At 38.7% G+C, this 20,291-nt stretch overlaps 3 protein-coding genes across 3 annotated transcripts in view; all 3 read right to left on the reverse strand.

Annotated features, from left to right (window-relative positions):
- Window positions 1-327: 327 nt before the first annotated feature.
- On the reverse strand, window positions 328-4,687 carry LOC307141262 (protein FAM3A; the record flags this gene model as incomplete). Its single annotated transcript, XM_079841318.1, has 8 exons — window positions 328-423; window positions 2,037-2,163; window positions 2,262-2,346; window positions 3,099-3,108; window positions 3,606-3,692; window positions 3,801-3,806; window positions 4,456-4,623; window positions 4,679-4,687. 8 exons carry the CDS (start codon window positions 4,685-4,687, stop codon window positions 328-330), a joined length of 588 nt encoding a protein of 195 aa, XP_079697444.1.
- A 565-nt stretch (window positions 4,688-5,252) lies between these two features.
- LOC307140573 (uncharacterized protein) lies at window positions 5,253-8,556 on the reverse strand. Its single transcript, XM_079840178.1, has 4 exons — window positions 8,347-8,556; window positions 8,164-8,267; window positions 6,499-6,580; window positions 5,253-6,402 (listed from the first exon to the last, which is right to left on the reverse strand). Exons 1-4 carry the CDS (start codon window positions 8,500-8,502, stop codon window positions 6,388-6,390), a joined length of 357 nt encoding a protein of 118 aa, XP_079696304.1. The 5' UTR covers window positions 8,503-8,556; the 3' UTR covers window positions 5,253-6,387.
- A 479-nt stretch (window positions 8,557-9,035) lies between these two features.
- Window positions 9,036-20,291, reverse strand: part of cfap20dc (CFAP20 domain containing) — a gene marked incomplete at both ends in the record, with an annotated part of 42,144 nt that continues 30,888 nt past the window's right edge. Inside the window, 6 exons of the mRNA XM_079841188.1 lie at window positions 9,036-9,148; window positions 9,606-9,697; window positions 11,348-11,409; window positions 12,245-12,316; window positions 14,230-14,400; window positions 17,422-17,760. Coding sequence (XP_079697314.1) covers window positions 9,036-9,148; window positions 9,606-9,697; window positions 11,348-11,409; window positions 12,245-12,316; window positions 14,230-14,400; window positions 17,422-17,760 — 849 coding nt within the window. The remainder of the gene's footprint in view (window positions 9,149-9,605; window positions 9,698-11,347; window positions 11,410-12,244; window positions 12,317-14,229; window positions 14,401-17,421; window positions 17,761-20,291) is intronic.

Genomic DNA, 20,291 nt, shown 5'->3' on the forward strand with positions numbered 1-20,291 from the left:
CTAATGTGAAGGAATTCAGTATGAGAAAACAATCAGCTCTGCTATGATCTTTCACATTTTAATTTGCTTTATAATATGATCATCCTGGCAGAATGTCGCTCTTTCATTGTTTGGAAGAGAGCAGTGTGAACATATGCAAAAGTTCTCCTTTTGTGTTCCATGGTAGGAAACCATATCGATTTGGAAAAACATGAGAGTAAACTTCCTTCAGTTTTATTTGCTTAATAGGGAGGGATGATAGCAACAAAAAAAGCTACTGCGCTGTTAATGTCCCATTTTTAAATGTCCCAAACGCGTGGTGATCTGAGGTTGGCTAATGTGGCAGACTCATTCAGTCTCAGTTATTCTGGGAAAGCAGCCAGCGACCTCCCCCATCTCTGGCCAGTCTTCATACGCGCTCCTCCTCATATCATTCTGAATCAACTAAACATAACAGAGAAAACAACCTATTTAAATGTTTTGCACAATTATAGCAGATATTATTTAGAAAAAAATAAAACTAGAACTATTAGAAAAAACATTGAAAATGACCAAAAAAAACCTAAATAGAAATATTAAAAAATTGACAAAAGCACATAACAAAATTACCACAATGTAAACTAATATATAAACACCGATCAGGCATAACATTATGACCGGTGAAGTGAATAACACTGATTATCTCTTCATCACGGCACCTGTTAGTGGGTGGGATATATTAGGCAGCAAGTGAACATTTTGTCCTCAAAGTTGATGTGTTAGAAGCAGGAAAAATGGCCAAGCGTAAGAATTTGAGTGAGTTTGACAAGGGCCAAATTGTGATGGCTAGACGACTGGGTCAGAGCATCTCCAAAACTGCAGCTCTTGTGGGGTGTTCCTGGTCTGCAGTGGTCAGTATAAGTGCTCCAAGGAAGGAACAGTGGTGAACCGGCGACAGGGTCATGGTCCTGTGCTTTCTGACACCTTTCAATCAGAACCAGCATTAACTTCTTGAGCTCGTCGTGAGTAGCTCGTCTGTTTGATCGGACCACACAGGCCAGCCTTCGCTCCCCACTTGCATCAATGAGCCTTGGCCGCCCATGACCCTGTCGCCGGTTCACCACTGTTCCTTCCTTGGAGCACTTTTGATAGATACTGACCACTGCAAACCGGGAACACCCCACAAGAGCTGCAGTTTTGGAGATGCTCTGACCCGGTGGTCCATCACAATTTGGCCCTTGTCAAACTCGCTCAAATCCTTATGCTTGCCCATTTTTCCTACTTCTAACACATCAACTTTGAGGACAAAATGTTCATTTGCTGCCTAATATATCCCACCCACTAACAGGTGCCGTTATGATAATCAGTGTTATTCACTTCACCGGTCATAATGTTATGCCTGATCGGTGTGTGGATGGACTTTTTTGGGCTTCAAAATTTCGTCCTCCATTCACTGCCATTATAAAGCTTGGAAGAGCCAAGATATTTTTTAATAATACAATCTCCGATTGTATTCGTCTGAAAGAAGAATGTCATATAAACCTAGGATGGCTTGAGGGAGAGTAAATCATGGGGTAATATTCATTTATGGTTGAACTATCCCTTTAATGACTTTTGGTGAGGCCCTCATGGTTCCTTCGCTTCATCCACACAGTCGTCATCAGCGACAAAAAAATCCCTCTCTACGAATGCATTGGTTGGTTATTTTCCCTCTCTAGCTACAAAATGACGGCTGTGCGATTTTTAAACGCCAATAGCATTTTTAGTATTATATATCTTATTGTGGTATTGTATTTTCAGGGAGGAATTAAAAAATAATATAGACGTAATTGAAGCGTTGGACACTGATTATGTCTTGTGGGACAAAGCTTCCAATTTCGAGACACCCTAATTACTACTTCCCTTCATAACCACAACGCATTCAAACTAATACATGCTCTTATGCTATCCAGAGAGTTGTCATGACTGAAATGAAGTTCAGACAGAAAAGAACTCATTGCTCAGTCTGTGAAAGCAATCAAAATTGCAGTGATGCACAAAGGAAGACAATTACACTTAAAAGAACAAGACGTTCCAACCTTTTCAAAAGGACTAGCTTCCCTTCTTCCATAGGTGCCGGCGAATATCCAGCTCTCCCTGGGCTTCGGGGATTTGACTTTGGTGCTGCCCAGTGCAGTGAATATCTCTCTAATCTCATCAGTCAGCCTGGAAGAGAGATGGTGGCAGTGGAAGTGAGACATGTATGAATTATTCAACTCAAAACCCAAGTTAATCATGCTGTGTGTGAGGGCTGTCAGTTTTACTGTGGTGTAGGGTCGATGTGTGAGGCCATAAGCACTATATTTCCTGGCTTCAGTGTCTTTAGATAGGCAAGTAATTCCTCGGGATCTTGAAGGATAAAAGAAGTGTTTCCGTACATCAAGAAATTACATTTTGATTTTGTTTGCTATCACAACGTTCAGCCCTTGTCCTGCATTATCCCTGATGATGCCACTGCAGAGATGAACATTTGTGCTCTTTTAGCATCTATAAGTATTACATAATCAAATATTTCATCCAAACATGAAAATTGGGTCATTTACTCACTCTCAATACATATTTGTCAGTCATCCATAAATTAAACAAGTAATTACATTTCTAAAATGGTACTGATAAACTGAATGCGGTTTAACCCTATGGTGATATTCGGGCATTTTTGATTGGAAAATGTAACTTTTTTTTTTTATTTCATCTGAATGTAACGAAACTTGGTAAAGGTTTTGGCACTTGCTGTTTGAACATACACACACACAAATCATGGACATGATTTGAAAAGGTTAAACGGTCCTAAAATAATAGTCACACTTGTCAAAAATGACTGCATTGGAAACGAATGGGAGATGAATTTCATCTATTGGAAACGTTTGGTACTGCGCCCAAACAAATTCTTACTAAAAAGCAATTTTTTGAGATATCAATCCCATATTTGGAACACAGCTTGTTTAGATGTATGGAGTTGATTTTCTCACAGTTTTAGAGTAAAACGTGTTTTGGAAAATAATATATTTCATATAAATATTGAAATTTTTCATTACAATAAATGTAACATTTTAGAACTTTTTTCAAGTTTTCAACTGTTTCTCACTTCAGCAATAATTTGCCAAGTGTCGTCTTTAAAAAGAGACAACATTTAAGTCAGTGCTCCAAAGCATCCAAGATTTATGACAGTTTAAGTGGGACATTTCATTTTCAGGTCCATGGTCAAAAAGTGAATAAATGGATTATAACTACTGCATAAACATCATTTAGTAACATACAATCCACTAAAAAGACAAAATATTAAATAAAAAACATTATTGAACTAAAATATAGTACAATCATTTCATTGAAATAAAAAAGCCACATTTAAAACCATTTTTATACTTTTAATTGTTAATTGTAATTTTAGGCTGTACCACTGTAAGCTTTCAAAGTAAAGACAAACAGCATGAACATTATATAAAATATCTACTTTTTTTTGTTCCAAGTCATATGGGTGAGTAAATGATGACAGAATTTGCATTTTTAGGTGAACTATTATTTTAAGTTACTTTAATGCTGTGTTAGTCTGTCATGAATGAACTACATGGTGTAACGGTGCTTGCATTGTGTTGCTAAAGCAGTTTTGCAGCCAACACATTGGCTACACCGCTGTAAAGGTGGAATGGGAAGTAGTTGGCAGGGCAGTGTTGAAGTGGAAAGCAATCAAAGTGAGACTAAACAGACCTGCTCAGAGAAATATACAAGTTGCATGAAAAAAAGTACAGTACAGCAAGCACCCATGATGCACCTCTCATTCACAAATACATACAAATGAATCTTACCTTCATCTGAAATGGCCCACATTTTAGACACATTAAAATATAACAGTAATAAAAGATAGTTTAATAATGTTATGGATTAACAAGTTGTCATGCATGATCGTTTGGCAGCTTCTTGGTGTTTTGACCATTTTATGGAGAAACACCATAATACGATGATCAGTATTGTTATGAGAACATACAGAGTCTGTAAATTAATATATCATTATAAACGATCACACAAATTAATCAGGAATGTCAAAAACGTTGTCTTTACCTTTAAAGGGGCTATATGCAACTTTTCCCCCAAAATAAACGTAACAATAGCCTTTTTATTTGACCATTTATGACTCAAACATCTCCTGATGAGCATACTGACACCTTGTCCGCTCGCAGTGGATGCACCTATAAGCCTGTATCCTATTTTTCCTGTTTTCTGGCGGGTCGTTTTTTCCCGCGCTGTCAGCGGATGTGACGTCACCACCGCTGCGAGAGTGAGCAGAAAATAAGAGCAGTTCTGCTTTTTGGCCACAGGTGTCAGTCGCGAGTTTAAATTTCAGAAAAACGCATATAGCCCCTTTAAGTCTCATTTTTGGAAGCACGGAAAATCATCTTGGCTTCTCAAGGGCCTGAGGCAACATCAAAATAATTTAAAATGGAACATTACCTGAAATTGTACCTCTAAGTTGTTACCTGTTAAAGAGTTTGCAGGACTAGTGTGTGAAACCTGAGCCAACAGGATGTAGGCTACCTTAAGGTGTGGTACATTTGCAGCCTTAAAGTCCCCATGAAACCAAAATGGAAGTGTTTTGGCTTTTAGCATGAATATGTCAGTCTTATCTATAAGCTAGAGACAAAATTCGAATTTAGAAGATATAGGCATTCCAAACTTAGTCTCTCACCTCCGCCATATGGATCAATAATGTTGAATGCATCACTCTGCCCTTCAGCTCCTCATCAGATCAGAATATGACGTAGCGCCGGGGTTCGGGAATCCATGAAATGACACTTTAACCCCATTTTGAGAACTACGCCGAGACCTAAAGCACGATCAATGTAGAATTCAACAGCTTAGATACGCGCGTCTTCCTCTGCTTGTAAACAAATCGCTTCTGGGTCATGTGTCCGAACGCCGAATCTGCGTCATATTCTCACGCATGCGTCGTAGAGGCACACACGGAAGACAAGAACAAGTTGGATAAAGGTGTTATTTTGATTTTTTTTTGCGCACAAAAACTATTGTCGTCGCATCGTAAAATTATTGTAGAGCCACTGTGGTGAGATGGACTTTGTAACGATGTTTTAAGTGCCTTTTATGGGTCTTGTGAGTGTAAATGTACTGAATGCCAATGGAGGTCTTTCTAAGCCATCAGCTTTCAACAAAAATATCTTTATTTGTGTTCCGAATATGAACGGAGGTCTTACGGGTGTCGAATGACATGAGGGTGAGTAATTAATGACAGAATTTTCATTTTTGGGTGAATTAACCCTTTAATGACAGAATTTTCATTTTGGGGTGAACTAGCCCTTTAAATTCAAACTAATCTAATTTCTCAACTAACCGAACTGGCAGCCAGGCAGATGAGAACTGTCGTTGCATGCACCGATTCAACAGTTGTGTGCTGCCCTCTTGTGGACAAAACACTTAATTCATATATCATCAAACACGCAAGGAATGTTAATGTATATCACTTTATTCCAGCTCAGTTAAACATTCAATAGTGGGAGAGAATTTGAGTCTCAGGTGAAAATCTAAAGATACAGAATTCATACATCAAAAATACTTCAAAATCAAGAACTGAGAAACAATTATGGAGCTCTGGGCCACACGTAATATTGCTTTATCAACACTATCACCTTAACAAACAGGTAAAGTCAAACACTGCCATTAGTAAATACCATTACCAGCAAAAGAAAGAGCAGACTATCGTTCATTCGCACACCACAGTTAAATTGTACAGTAACAGATTTCAGCAAGGCACTGAATGCAAAATCTACAGCATCATTACAGTTGATAAGACTGGTTTACAGTTAACCGCTTATTCAGATGTGCTTCTGGTATTAGTGGCACGCTTCACAGTATCCAGTGGGAACGACCCTGAGATCATGAAGCTGTTTTAAAGACAAGCAAAGATCAGGCACACACACACAATAAATAAAGAGGAACAATCATTTCAACAGACTTTGGTACAATGTGCATTTAGAAATTGAAGAAAATACTAAATACGTTCTTCAAGGAGTGCATTTAAAAAGTGACCAAGTTTTAAGCAATGGGCGCCATAACTGACAACAGCCACAGCTCTTTCCAGAAGTTATTTGCCTGAAAATAAATCAGTAATTTTCATCTCTAATGTGCATTTTAATATTCCCGAACCCCTTCCCCTTCACTTCTTTCATGTTGGGGATCTTCTTGGCCTTTAAATCCTGCCAAATGTGACCAGCTAAATATAACTGGTTGGTGGACATATCCGTGCTGAAAAATGGTGGAACGGAGATAAATATTTCAGGAACTCCTGGTGGTTTTTAAATGACCCATGTGATGCTTTTGGCCATAAAAAGTCACAGTATTAAAAAGGAAGAGAAACGTGAAGGATAAATTGTGCTACGTGATTTATTCCAAAAGGTCCTGTGGAAAGAAAAGTTAGAGTAAGAATAAAAAGTGATTAAGAATACAATTTTGAAAGCCATTATAAACGAGTGTGAACGTGCCACACATACTAACCTCATCTGAATCTTCAGCCTCTTCTCTGGCTGCATTTTGCTCTTCCATTTCTCGCAGTTCTGAGTATCTATATGTTGCATCACTAAAGAAAAAAATATATAAGTATATATAATATATTTATAATATTATGAGATATACTGTACATGTGTGTACATATACAGTGAGTCCCTTACAGAAAATGTGAATAATTTAGGGAGTCAAACACAACTATTCAAAAGGTTCAAACAGTCACTGATGCTCCAGAAGGAAACAATGCATTAATAATTTGAATATCAAGGTAAATTGCACTTCATTTGTCTTCCAGGAAACACATATATCTTCTGTTGCGTCCAAAGGGCAGTACTAAATGAAAAATATATATATTTAAACAAAATAAGAAAAATTTGGGCATGTTCAAAAGTTTTCAACCCCGGCTCTTAATGCATTGTGTTTCCTTCTGGCGCTTCAGTGAATGTTTGAACCTTTTTTAGTAGTAGTGTTTGAGTCCCTCAATCGTCCTCAGTGTGAAAAGATGGATCTCAAAATCATACAGTCACTGCTGGAGAGGGTTCAAACATACAAAAGATGCTGGAAAACTGAAGAATGTTTGGGACCTGGAGGATTTTTCCGAAGAAGATTGGGCAGTTTAACGGCTCAGGACAAACAAGGGACTCATGAACAACCATCACAAAAACAGCCGTGGATCATCCAGCGAACGACACACAGTATTGAGAATTAATTGTTCATAAACTTTTAAAGGTGGTCGTTTTATAAATTCAATTTTTTTGTCTTGTGGACTATGTAAACATATTTTATGTAAAATATCTTATTCAGGACAGCACTAAATAAAAAATAACATGCATTTTGTATGATCTCTCTTATTTTGTAACATTTTCACAGATTCTGCAAGGGGTTCACCATTCACATAATTTTTCTTTCCACGTCCACACCACACACACACACACACATATATATATATATATATATATATATATATATATATATATATATATATATACACTGGTGTTTAAAAGTTTTTGATCTGTAAGATTTTTTATATTTTTAGAAGTAGTATCTTCTGCTCCCCAAGGCTGCGTTTATTTAATTAAAAATACAAAACAAACTAATATTGTGAAATATTATTAAAATGTAAAATAACTTTCTATTTGAATATATTTTAAAATTTTATTTATTCATGTGATGTGAAGTAGAATTTTCAGCATCATTACTCAAGTCTCTAGAGTCACATGATCCTTCAGAAATCATTATAATATGAGGATTTGAAGCTCAAGAAACATTATTATCAAGCATTTATTTTAAATATAATATTTTGTAACATTATAAATGTCACTTTTGATCAATTTAATGCATCCTTGATGAATAAATGTATTAATTTATTTAAGTTCTTTACTGACCCAACACTTTTAAACGGAAGTACACTGTTGCAAAAGTTCTTTTGAACTTTCTATTCATCAAAGAATCCAAAAAAAATGTTTTACACAACTAACAGTTATATACACACCAGGTTCCATATTTTGTTTAAATTAAGTTGTCACTTATAAGGGACTAATTGTCCGTTTACTATTAACTTTCGGGTAAATTATTGCAAAATATTTTTGGGGTGGAATGATTGAAAGGATAGGTTAGACTGTCACATAAAGCACACAGTGTTGCATTTCTCTGTACCTCTTTAGACAGCAGTATTTCCGTATGATGAAGACAGCAGCTGCTGTTGCACCTACAGTTACGACCACAACAGACGCGATCACCCCAGAATGTAGTCTTATAACCTGCAAAACAACACATCAGGGGTAGTGCTATGTAGTAACTGATAGGGAAGTGACTGAAGCAAGAAGGTCGGTAACGAACCTGTTGATCATTTGGTGCTGAGGTGGGTTTCTCCAAACTTTCTGACTGTCTGGATTTGCGATATGACGGAAAAGCGAAAGCGAGCTCCCAAAAAACACTATATAAAAACAAATTTAGTAACATATTTAAGTAGTAGCGTAACTTCAAACACGCCATTATAGATGTTTACTTCCTAGTGATTCTACCTGTCAAATGACGTAAAGGAGCAACGAGCGTGTGATTGGTCGATCGTGTACCAACCAACGCGATCGACTTCCGTCAACATTAAAGGTCGAATAACTTTTTTAGGCTTGCCTTCGAGTGGCTTATTTGCTTGTGAGGTTAATGTAAAACCTGTGAATTAAATTAGAAGATGTAAACACTTACAATTCAAGCTAGTTTACATACTGTCTAGGAACAATTGTATACATTTGAATAAAAAGTTGGAACAAAAAAAAAAAACTTTATTGGATTTAATTGTATGGTTTATTATTGCTTTCATACTGAAAACGTAACTTTTCAGTTATGAACTCTAACATGCTTGAATGTGAATTGATTACAAAAAAACAACAACAACATCACATTAGAAACAGGTACAAGCAATATACACCCATTAAAATCATTAATCATTGTTAGTAAAGACAGTATAAAGCTTGAACTAAAACCATAGTTTAATGGCAGTATTGATCAATATTTTGCTCATCTCGGGATCAGAGCAGTTCGTAATATTTCCCAGATTGTGGATCAAAGTAACAGTTGAGACAGGGATCATACATTAAATTGAGAAACTCTTCCTCTCCACTGTTGTTGTGTAGCTTAGACCCTGTGGATAGCATAGAGGAGAAAATGTTACATACAGAGTTACATTTATATATATGACAGGGAACGTTTGGAAGTTGTTACAATGGTTTGAGTCAAAAGTTCAATTACACAAAATAAAATAAAACAAATGCGCGCGCGTGTGTGTGTGTGTGTGTGTTATCCTTTCCATTTCTCCAATTATTTTGTGTTTCATGTTTTACTTTTTCCATTTCAACAAAAGCCATTCAATAGGCAATTTAATAGCAGGTTCTCACAGTGACAATTTACCCCATATAGTGTATGAATTCTGGCCAGTAACTATTGCAGTTTTAGTATTGTCAAAGAAATATCACTGTGGGTTTTAGATGAATGAAATATCAATCATGAAAGTAATTATATCCAAGAACATATCTTCTATGTCCAAGTGAAATCTAGACCATCATTTATTTTTAGCAACAAAGAATATGAGCCCGGTATACCTCTGGTTGAGACCTTGCTGTGGTCTCCTTTTTCATCAGTCATCTGTTGATTTGGATGAACTATTGGAGGGCTGAGGACATCCATCCATTCTCTACAAGAGGGTTAAACCATATATAGCCATTACAGTATTAAAATAAAACAGCTCTTGAAGGGGCATGTGCAGCTACCCTAGTACTAAAACTGAATTATATATGCTATGATATAGTCTTATTCTACTGAAGCTTTTGGAATCGTTGTACGAAGCTGCACTAAAGCCCATTTTCGAAACTCCTGCTCTGTCGCTAACGGGTAACCTCTTGTTGTGAATGAAAGACCCCCCTTCTGCATGTCTCTCTCTTTCATATTCTCTCATTTACATGACACTTTTCTAGGCACCATGTGGTGTTGATGGACAGGCTGCCTGGTGAGACGGGAGGGAGGTGGATGATGACCTCCCAGCGAGCTCTGCTGCAGCGGTGACAGCTAGGTGACACATGCAAGCCTCTGAGCACATGCATAACTCCTGGTTATTCATTGTCCCTGACAACCATACTTAATTAATCACCGAGGCGTGGCAGTGTGGGCTGCATCCCTTGACAGGAAAAGTTTTGCGTAGGAAACAAGTCATAGTTATGCTGTGGGATTGTAAATAGTATTAACATGAACTCCAATTTTGTCAGTTAATCTGCATTTAAAAGTCCTACATTACGCAGAATGAGTTTCTTCCTAAACAATGTTTTAATTATTACAGTATAGGTTTTCTTGGTAACACTTTATTTTAAGGGGGCATAGTTACACGCTACTACATGTACTTACTATAGTAATAAGAGTAAATTATGCATAAGTAACTAACCCTAACCGAAACGCTATAGTAAGTAGTTAATTAATATTACTCAGTACTTATTTTAGTAAGTAAGATGTAACTGTCACCTTAAATAAATTGTAACCGTTTTCTTTATTGTTTTTATCTTATATATTATTTATATTCTATGACTACTACTACTACTACTACTACTACTAACAATAATAATAATAGTAAAGCTTGTTATAATTTAGAATAATTTTATTGAAGTAATTCATGAAATATTATTGATGATAAAATTTCATAATTGTAATTATTTTAATTTACAGTGTAGGTTCTTTATTGATTTTTATCTTATTTAATTATTATTTATATACTACTACTACAAAACTAATATATATATATATATATATAATTAATAACAAACATTACTACTATTATTATTATTATTATTATTATTACTAATAACATTTCTCAAGTAAGTCAAAAATCTCCAGAATGAGGAGACTTTTGACAAAAGTTGCATGCAGTGCTCCGTAAAGACAGTCTGGCAGTTTCATCATGTGATGAATAGCAGCCAAATCTTTTGAAGACTGGCATAATATTTTGTGGAGCTCACCACCTGCTTTATTTTTTGATGCTTTGATGTTCAAAAGATCTTTAGTACCCTGAAACCACTGCATAAAATTGTCAATAGAAACATCAAAATTAGTGCCCAAAAAGCTACCCTATTCCTATCACATTTTGTTACCACTTTTCAGAAGTCCAAGTTGTTGAACGTGCATGAACCTGAGGGTTAACAAGAGTTCTCGAAATGAAATTGCATGATAAAGTTCTGAAATTACTCATTCACGACTGAGCCTCAACACTTAAGATACAGACAAGCTTAGAATAATGGCTTAGAGTTATACAGTACCTTACAGACTTAGTGAGGCTAAAAATACAGGATTTTTCTTTTACCTGGGATTTGAGTGAAGAAGAGGATTCATTTCTTTCTGATAGTGCTGGCCTTGATCCAATGGCTGTGGATCACAGAGAAAATAAGTAGTGTGTTTATAATCTGGTTCAGGGGTCATATCTGCCCACTATTAGCTCCAGACTAGTAAGAAAACATGTTCTGGATAACTGCATTCCTCGCTGTAAAATAATGATTTAAGCCTCTATAGTTTGGAGCAGTGGTTCTCAACCGGTGGGTCCTAAATCAAATTTGGGTTGCAGGTCTGTTCTGATAGTCTAATCCTGTGTTAGGCTGGGGAAAGCACACTTCTGCCGTTGTTTATGCATTTACACAATGGTCAGTTGTCCTTCTCAGCATGTGTCATTTTATTAATTTTGCAGGTTGTTGGGCCTATGTAGTTCATGGCAATATTGATGCATTTTGGTGTTTGATTTTAAGAACCTTTATGGTTACACCAGTTGAGAAGCACTTGAGTATTGTGCGTGTTCTTCTAGCCTGATGGTGGCAGTATTGCTATGTTTTCACAATCTTACTGTCTTATAATTTCTAGTTTCTCAATATCAGGCTCAGCAGGCATGATTAGCAGTTGCAGCATATCTTTCTAATCAACATACGACAACAACATCCACGACTGATGGATAGGGTCTGATATTGCAATGCCATGGGAGTTTATTTCAATCTAATTAGTGTTTTTTTTATATAAACTGTTTGATTGCCCTTTATAGGAAACAAGTTTTTAATATTCACTCTGTTATTTGCCTTCTAGCTACAGTTCATCCATATAAAGTACTCTGTATAACGGAGGAGCCTAATGATGAAGGAGGAATTAAGACCTTCCCACACTGTTGTGAAGTGTGGCAATGCGTTTGTATGTGTGTGTGTGTGGTTTGTTAGCCCACCAAAGGAATACACTGAGTCCAGGTTGAGGTGTCATCGCTGCTTGCACTCAGACTAATGTTGCAGTGGTGAACCTAACAGAACATAAAATAGTGTTATTACTGGTATTGTGTTTTTAATATATGATTGAATCTCATAAAACCTGGAAACCTGGTGTGTCATATCGGTCAAGTTAGAAGTATTGCATACAGAAAGCAGTTTAGGACCATTAAGACCCCCACTCTATATTGTGAATTATATATACACCGAACAGGTATTCAAATTAATCATCACTGCACCTGTTAATGGGTGGGATATATTAGGCAGCAAGTGAACATTTAGTCTTTAAAGTTGATGTGTTAGAAGCAGGAAAAATGGGCAAGCGCAAGGATTTGAGCAAGTTTGACGACTGGGTCAGAGCTTCTTCAAAACTGCAGCTCTTGTGGGGTGTTCCTGGTCTGCAGTGGTCAGTATCTATCAAAAGTGGTCCAAGGAAGGAACAGTGGTGAACCGGCGACAGGGTCATGGGCGGACAAGGCTCATTGATGCACGTGGGGAGCAAAGGCTGGCCCGTGTGGTCCGATCAAACAGATGAGCTACTCACGACGAGCTCAAGAAGTTAATGCTGGTTCTGATAGACAGGTGTCAGAATACACAGTGCAGTGCAGTTTGTTGCGTATGGGGCTGCATAGCCGCAGACCAGTCAGGGTGTCCATGCTGACCCCTTTCCACCACCGAAAACGCCAACAGTGAGCATCAGAACTGCACCACAGAGCAATGGAAGAAGGTGGCCTGGTCTGATAAATCACATTTTCTTTGACATCACGTGGATGGCCGGGTGCGTGTGCGTCGCTTACCTGGGGAACACATGGCACCAGGATGCACTATGGGAAGAAGGCAAGCCGGTGGAGGCAGTGTGATGCTTTGGGCAATGTTCGGCTTGGAAACCTTGTGTCCTTCCATCCATGTGGATGTTACTTTGACACATACATTGTTGTAGATCATGTACACCCTTTCATGGAAATGGTATTCCCTGGTGGCTGTGTCCTCTTTCAGCAGGATAATGCGCCCTGTCACAAAGCACAAATGGTTCAGGAATGGTTTGAGGAGCACAACAACGAGTTTGAGGAGTTGACTTGGCCTCCAAATTCCCCAGATCTCAATCCAATCGAGCATCTGTGGAATGTGCTGAACAAACAAGTCTGATCCATGGAGGCCTCACCTCGCAAATTACAGGACCTAAAGGATCTGCTGCTAACATCTTGGTGCCAGATAACACAGCACACCTTCAGGGGTCTAGTGGAGTCCATGCCTCGACGGGTGAGGGCTGTTTTGACAGCAATAGGGGGACCAACACAATATTAGGCATAATATATTATATATATATATAATCTAATAATATTATTAAAAATATGCACACAACTGCATTCAAAAAAATGCTGTCTCTTATGGATCACTAAGGAGGCATTTATTTGATAAAAAAATAAAGTAAAATTGTGAAACATTATTACAATTTAAAACAGCCATTACTCCAGTCTTTTTGTCACATAAGAAGAAGAAGTAGTTTTATTTATATAGTGCCTTTCCACAAGCCCAAGGACACTAAACAGAGGTAGTTGAACAACATTACAGTGGACAAACAACAATAACAACAACAAAGCGAGAGAAGAAAAAAATCTTGATCTTTCACACATTTTCACACTTGATCTTTCAGAAATCATTCGAAAATGCTGCTTTGGTGCTCAAGAAAAAACGGTTGTGCTGCTGAATATATTTTTTCAGGATTCATTGATGAACAGAAAGATCCAAAGAACAGCATTTATTTGGAATAGATATCTTTTGTAACATTATAAATGTATTTACTGTCACCTTGAATAAAAGCATTAATTTATTTATTTTTTTAATCCTTATTACCCCAAACTTTTGAATAGTGTGTATATTAAATGTAGTATATTTTATATAATTATATTTATAATATTGATTTTAGGGTGACATATGAATATCCTACCTGTGATGCACTAAGTCCTGGGCCGCCCATGTCTCCATCTCCTGCTTCCTCTTGCTCTCTCTTCAAAATTGCCAACATTCGTAGCTCATCTTCCTCATCCTCTTCATCTTGACTTCTCCTCAGATCACACCTGCTGGAGCCCAAAGGTTGAACTCTCCCATCGACACTCACCTGTAAAGCCCAAAAATCTCATTACTTCATCAGTGCCACTTTGCAGCGAGACAAATCGTTACTGGGTATAGCTAATTAGCAAGCAATCAATCATAGCTTGCAAGCTAATTGGCACCCCCATTAAGGCCAAGACATCAGCAGGGATGGCTGCCTGCTGCTTAGAAATCCACTTATATGAAGTCCTACCTGGATCTATGAGCGACCTTCCAGAAACTTCAGCAGCATCAAAGATATGTGCCGTGTGTAAATGGGGGAAAGTAGTGTCACTGGGCACCCGTAATGATCCTCAGTCATTCCCACATCAAACTCCATTTAAACCATTTAGTTAATCACCATTTCAGACTTGCAGTGAGAGTCTGGTAGTTGTGCTAAATGCTTGGACCAGTTTTAGTGTCTGTTTAACAAACATGTTTCAACCTCTAAGAGAGGAAAGAACACTAATGAGTTCTCTTTGATTTCCACGTTGTTGCTCCAAGGCAGCAATGAGATGACATGGAGAGCAAATGGAGATTTTGCTTCTCAAGATTATCGAAAAATCTGTCATTTTGATATTCTGATATTTTTAAAAAGGCTTTTGTCCATACAGCAGAAGTCAAAAACAACATTATACCACATTGCCTTTCACTCTATGGACAAAAAAAATAATCATTTAAAAAAATATATACATCTTTTGTGTAGATTTTTGCTCGCATGCATCTAGCAATAGAGGGGAGCAGATTCTGCAAGTGTTTCAAAATATCTTTTTGTGTCATACAGGTTTGGATTGACATATAAGGTGATATACAGTGCATCCGGAAAGTATTCACAGCACTTCACATTTTCCACATTTTGTTATGTTACAGCCTTATTCCAAAATTGATTAAATTCATTATTTTCCTCAATTCTACAAACAATACCCCATAATGACAATGTGAAAGAAGTTTGTTTGAAATCTTTGCAAATGTATTAAAAATAATATACAAGAAAAAAGAAAATCACATGTACATAAGTATTCACGGCCTTTGCTCAATACTTTGTTGAAGCACCTTTGGCACCAATTACAGCCTCAAGTCTTTTTGAGTATGATGCTACAAGCTTGGCTCCAGAGCTCTCTGGTTCCTCATTAAGGACGTCTCTGTACATTGCTGCATTCATCTTTCCCTCGACTAGTTTCCCAGTTCCTGCCGCTGAAAAACATCCCCACAGCATGATGCTGCCACCACCATGCTTCACTGTAGGGATGGTATTGGCCAGATGATGAGCAGTGCCTGATTTCCTCCAGACATGACGCTTGCCATTCAGGCCAAAGAGTTCAATCTTTGTTTCATCAGACCATGAGAATTTTGTTTCTCACGGTCTGAGAGTCCTTCAGGTGCCTTTAGGCAAACTCCAGGCGGCCTTTTACTGAGGAGTGGCTTCCGTCTGGCCACTCTATCATACAGGCCTGATTGGTGGAGTGTGCTGCAGAGATGGTTGTTCTTCTGGAAGGTTCTCCTCTCTCCACAGAGAAATGCTGGAGCTCTGTCAGAATGACAATCAGGTTCTTGGCTAAGGCCCTTCTCCCCCGAACGCTCAGTTTGGCCGGGCGGCCAGCTCTGGGAAGAGTCCTAGTGGTTCCAAACTTCCATTTACGGATGATGGAGGGCCCTGTGCTCATTGGGACCTTCAATGCCGCAGAAATTTCTCTGTACTCTTTCCCAGATCTGTGCCTCGATACAATCCTTGCTCTGAGGTCTACAGACAATTCCTTGGACTTCACGGCTTGGTTTGTGCTCTGACATGCACTGTTAACTGTGGGACCTTACATAGACGGTTGTGTGCCTTTCCAAATCATGTCCAATCAACTGAATTTACCACAGGTAGACTTCAATCAAGTTGTAGAAACATCTCAAGGATGATCAGTGGGAACAGGATGCACCTGAGCTCAATTTTGAGTGTAATGGCAAAGGCTGTGAATACTTATGTACATGTGATTTTTTTAATACATTTGCAAAGATTTCAAACAAACTTCTTTCATGCTGTCATTATGTTGTATTGGAAAATAATTTATTTAATCCATTTTGGAATAAAGCTGTAACATAAAATGTGGAAAAAGTGAAGCATTGTGAATACTTTCCGGAGGCACTGTATGTCATGAAAATATTCATTTTTGGGTGATTTGTTCTTTTAACCAGAAAACAAAAAAAAATGCAATGCATATGATTGTGTGTGTGTGTGTGTGTGTGTGTGTGTGTGTGTGTGTGCCTGTGTAACAACAATTGTCTCATTTGTGTCTATTTCTATATAGGACAAATGTCCGAGGCAAAGTAATTTTATTGTAACATAACCCCTGAGCTAAGAAAGAGCGACCTCTGAGCAAAAACATCCCTCTGGGAGTTCAAATCCCCCAAAAAGATGCTTTAAAAATCAAAGAGACAAAAGAACATTATGTCCAAGCCATTTGCAATACAATTTCCAAATGCATCAGAGATGCAAGGGCACAACCCACTCCCCTCAATCTGAATGGATTCAGATTAAAATATCCAGCCTCTGGGGAAGACAAGAACCACACCAGTTCTGAAATTACAATAAGAACAGAGGCCCTCATAAACAAGCCACTCTGCTGGAGTGCACCAATTCAGCTCAAGTGTGTGCTTGATTTGATCCCCTCTAACCCTGCATGCTTGCTACGGTTAAAAAACATTTCATCCACATGAACACAGGCCATGTGATTTGTGAGGGTTCACTCCACAAAACCCATGTGGCTGCTTTATATCGACGCCCTTTCTCTACCTTGCCTAAAGTACGCTTGCAACTTTTTGTCAGTACCTCAAAAGAATAGTTCACAGAACAATGAATGACGTTCCAAACCGGTAAGAATTTCTTTCTTCTGCAGAACACAAAAGAGGATTTTTGAAGAATGTTGGAGTCTAAATAACATTGGACCCCATTGACTTGACATTTTTCAAAATATTTTTTGTGTGGATATATGCTTGACGCCGCTGACTTTTAATATGTGGGGAATTTGAAAAAAAAGTATCCTTTCAAAGGGAACACGCTCACCTTTTGGAGCCCAGAATTGTTCAGCGAGATCTCTCGCACAGATGCTCTGTTGATAGATATCCTGGTATCTCCATCAGGCAGTGCTCTGCCAGCCTCGGACCGATCCAGTTTACTCCCTTGTCTGGAGGTAGTCGGTGAGAGGCAGCGGGTTGGTGCTATTCGCACGGGTTCATGCTTCTTTGGTCCTTCAGAGACATGCCGGACTGTGGAGGCCTGAGTCTTAATTGGCTCAGAAGAGAACTCGGGTAGGACTGTGTGTTTTTGTATTGAAGGAGGTGGTGGGGAAGCAGTAATGGTATGGACTGCACATCTATGGAGGAACTCGGTATGCATTTCATCCTGTGAAAGAAAATAGAAGTGATTGTTATAAGAAATTCTAATAATGACATTTTTAGATTTTCAGAAAAAAACATGTAAAGGCTGATGCTAGATGTTTGCTAGTTCATTGCTACGAGGTAGCTAAGGTATTCTAATGACGGGGTGGTTACTAGGCCCGTTCACACCAAGAATGATAACTATAAATATAACCACACCGATAACTATATTAGCATCCGCACCAGCAAAAGATAACGCTCTGCTTATTCTAAGCGTACGATGCAGGTTTTTCGTCAGCCGATTTAAATGCTCAAGAATGGATTTTGATTGACTGTCAATGTTTTCAGCTGGAAAAATATGGATCTTAAAGTAATTCCAACGATATCTTTTCTCTGTGCTGTTATCATTACAGTTCTTTTATATTTAGAATGATTTATTCATTATTGTTAGTCTTATCATCCTCGGTGGGAATGGGCCTTAAAAGGTACAGTAAGCGATTTCTGAGAAACACTGTTGAAAGTGGATCGAAGCACTTGTAGCCAATCAGCAGTAAGGGGCGTATACACTCATTAGGGGGAAGGTGCCTTAGTTGCATAAGGTGTGTTCGACATCGGCTGCAGCTGGATGTAACCGTTCGGCGAGAGTAGCCGCATGCAGGCGGGGAAGAGCTGAAAATGGAGACGTGAAGTCGGACACTTTCTGCTTCCCGCAGTGACGCTCGCGCTGCGTTTGCATACTTTATCACAGGTGAAGTGAAATAAAGGCAATATTTGTCAAATACACAGATGCTTCAGAGACATTTTCGTTCAATACTTTATGTAATACTAAAGGGGGGGTTGGGGGGCTTGGTGTGAAATGCTGTTTCATGCATACTGAGCTTTTTACACCGTTAAAGACTTGGATTCCCATCCTAAACATGGACAAAGTTTCAAAAAAAAAGTTGGACGTTTGATGGAGTATTTCTGTGACAAAAATACTCCTTCCGGTTTCTCATAAGTTTCGGAAAGTTTTTTTCGAGTATGGGTATATGTGACGTCAGATGGGGCGGAATATCCTTGTACGGGCCGTACGGGCTCTCCTCCTAGAAGGGCGCGCGCGCGACTAGAGCGAGAGAGCAAGCCGGCTGCGCTGCAGTCACAGGACTTCACGGAATCAACAATGTCACCAAAGCAAGACAACCCTGCACAGCTGCACAGCCCAAAGAACCCAGCGTTAATGGGACAGTGGATGGAGGTTGCTCTTCCGGAGCAGGAGTTGTGCAAGTGTTTGTTTGTTCCCTGAATTTTGGCGACGATGGTTTATAAACAAGGTACAGTTCAACTCCGGATTTGTAGCTTGTCAAATGCTGAAAGATGGAGCAATCCCAGCAATTAAGGTTCGCGGCCGTGTGTTGGTAGCAGGCGGTGGGTAAAACTGCTTCAAATGTCTTTGTGTTGTTAGCTATCGATTCCATTGTTTTTCTTTGTAAACATGCATAGCTCAACACAATAGCTGCACGCGCTTGTCATTCTTTAGCTCCGCCCGAACGATATGCCCCCAGCCGTTCTGCTTTTTTCTGAAAGACTCGGTACAGCTTATCTTTCTTTTTTAAATATAATAAAACTAAAAGACTTTTCGGAGATATGAAAGATGCAATACTACTCTATAGGTACTCAAGATTGACATGAGATTGACTGAAAATGAGTGTTTCACCCCCCCCCCCCCCCCCCCCCTTTAATACAGCTTCTGTTTGTACAAGAATAAAGTTCAACATATAAGCCTACACTATCAATGAAGTGGGGTCTACGTTTTAGTTTGATAATCATGACAATATAACATCGCGACTACATGAAAAGAGGTATTACCGTGATTTGTGAGCATTGGAACTGAAGGTTTTAGAATAAAGACGAAACACATGATTGCTATCATGCGGTGAATCCGGCCAATCGTGGAATCATCGTCATCAGAGCTCGTACAGTCGCTCTGGAGAAGCTGCGCAGAATGCACCTGCTCTCGAATCGCTCTCGCGGATCTTTGAATCTTTGTTGACATACGTTACAGTCACGTGGCGTCGCCGTCGCCTCAAGTCGGACAAAATTTTGAACCAGCTTGCACTACTTCAAGTCGGCCGCCGATCAGTATGCGCATCGCTGCATGAAGTCGAACAAGCCTATATTGTGTTCGTGAATTTGGGGGCGGAGCTATCAAGATAGGGGATAGGGGCGTGTTTGTTTTGGTGATTTCAAATATCAACAGCGTTTCTTACAAATCGCTTACTGTATCTTTAAGACTTTATTTAACAGATGATTCCACTCGATTGTACGTCCTTGAGAGGAAAACAATGCAGGCAACATGTGTTAAGGAGTTGGGCAATTGTTTCTGATGTTGCATATGTCTACAGTACATGCATCTGTAGCATTAAAGGAATAGTTCATTTCTTCAGGCGTCTCAGAAAAAGTGTACAGGATTGACAATATCTACTGTCAATCCTGTACAGGGGCGTGTCCACTCACAGGGGCGTGTCCACTCATTAGGGGGGAGGTGCTTGTGTCGCATAGTGTGTTTGTGACTTTGGG

The sequence above is a fragment of the Gobio gobio genome (genome assembly GCF_949357685.1).
Source record: "Gobio gobio genome assembly, chromosome: 17".
In the NCBI taxonomy this organism is placed as follows: domain Eukaryota; kingdom Metazoa; phylum Chordata; class Actinopteri; order Cypriniformes; family Gobionidae; genus Gobio; species Gobio gobio.

Excerpts from the sequence above, each read along its gene's own strand:
- LOC307140573 (XM_079840178.1), bottom strand. The coding sequence starts at position 8,502 with ATGGCGTGTTTGAAGTTACGCTACTACTTAAATATGTTACTAAATTTG. Across the intron at positions 8,268-8,346 it reads CAGCACCAAATGATCAACAG|GTTATAAGACTACATTCTGG; the intron begins GTTCGTTACCGA and ends GTTGTTTTGCAG. Across the intron at positions 6,581-8,163 it reads AAATACTGCTGTCTAAAGAG|TGATGCAACATATAGATACT; the intron begins GTACAGAGAAAT and ends TTTTTTCTTTAG.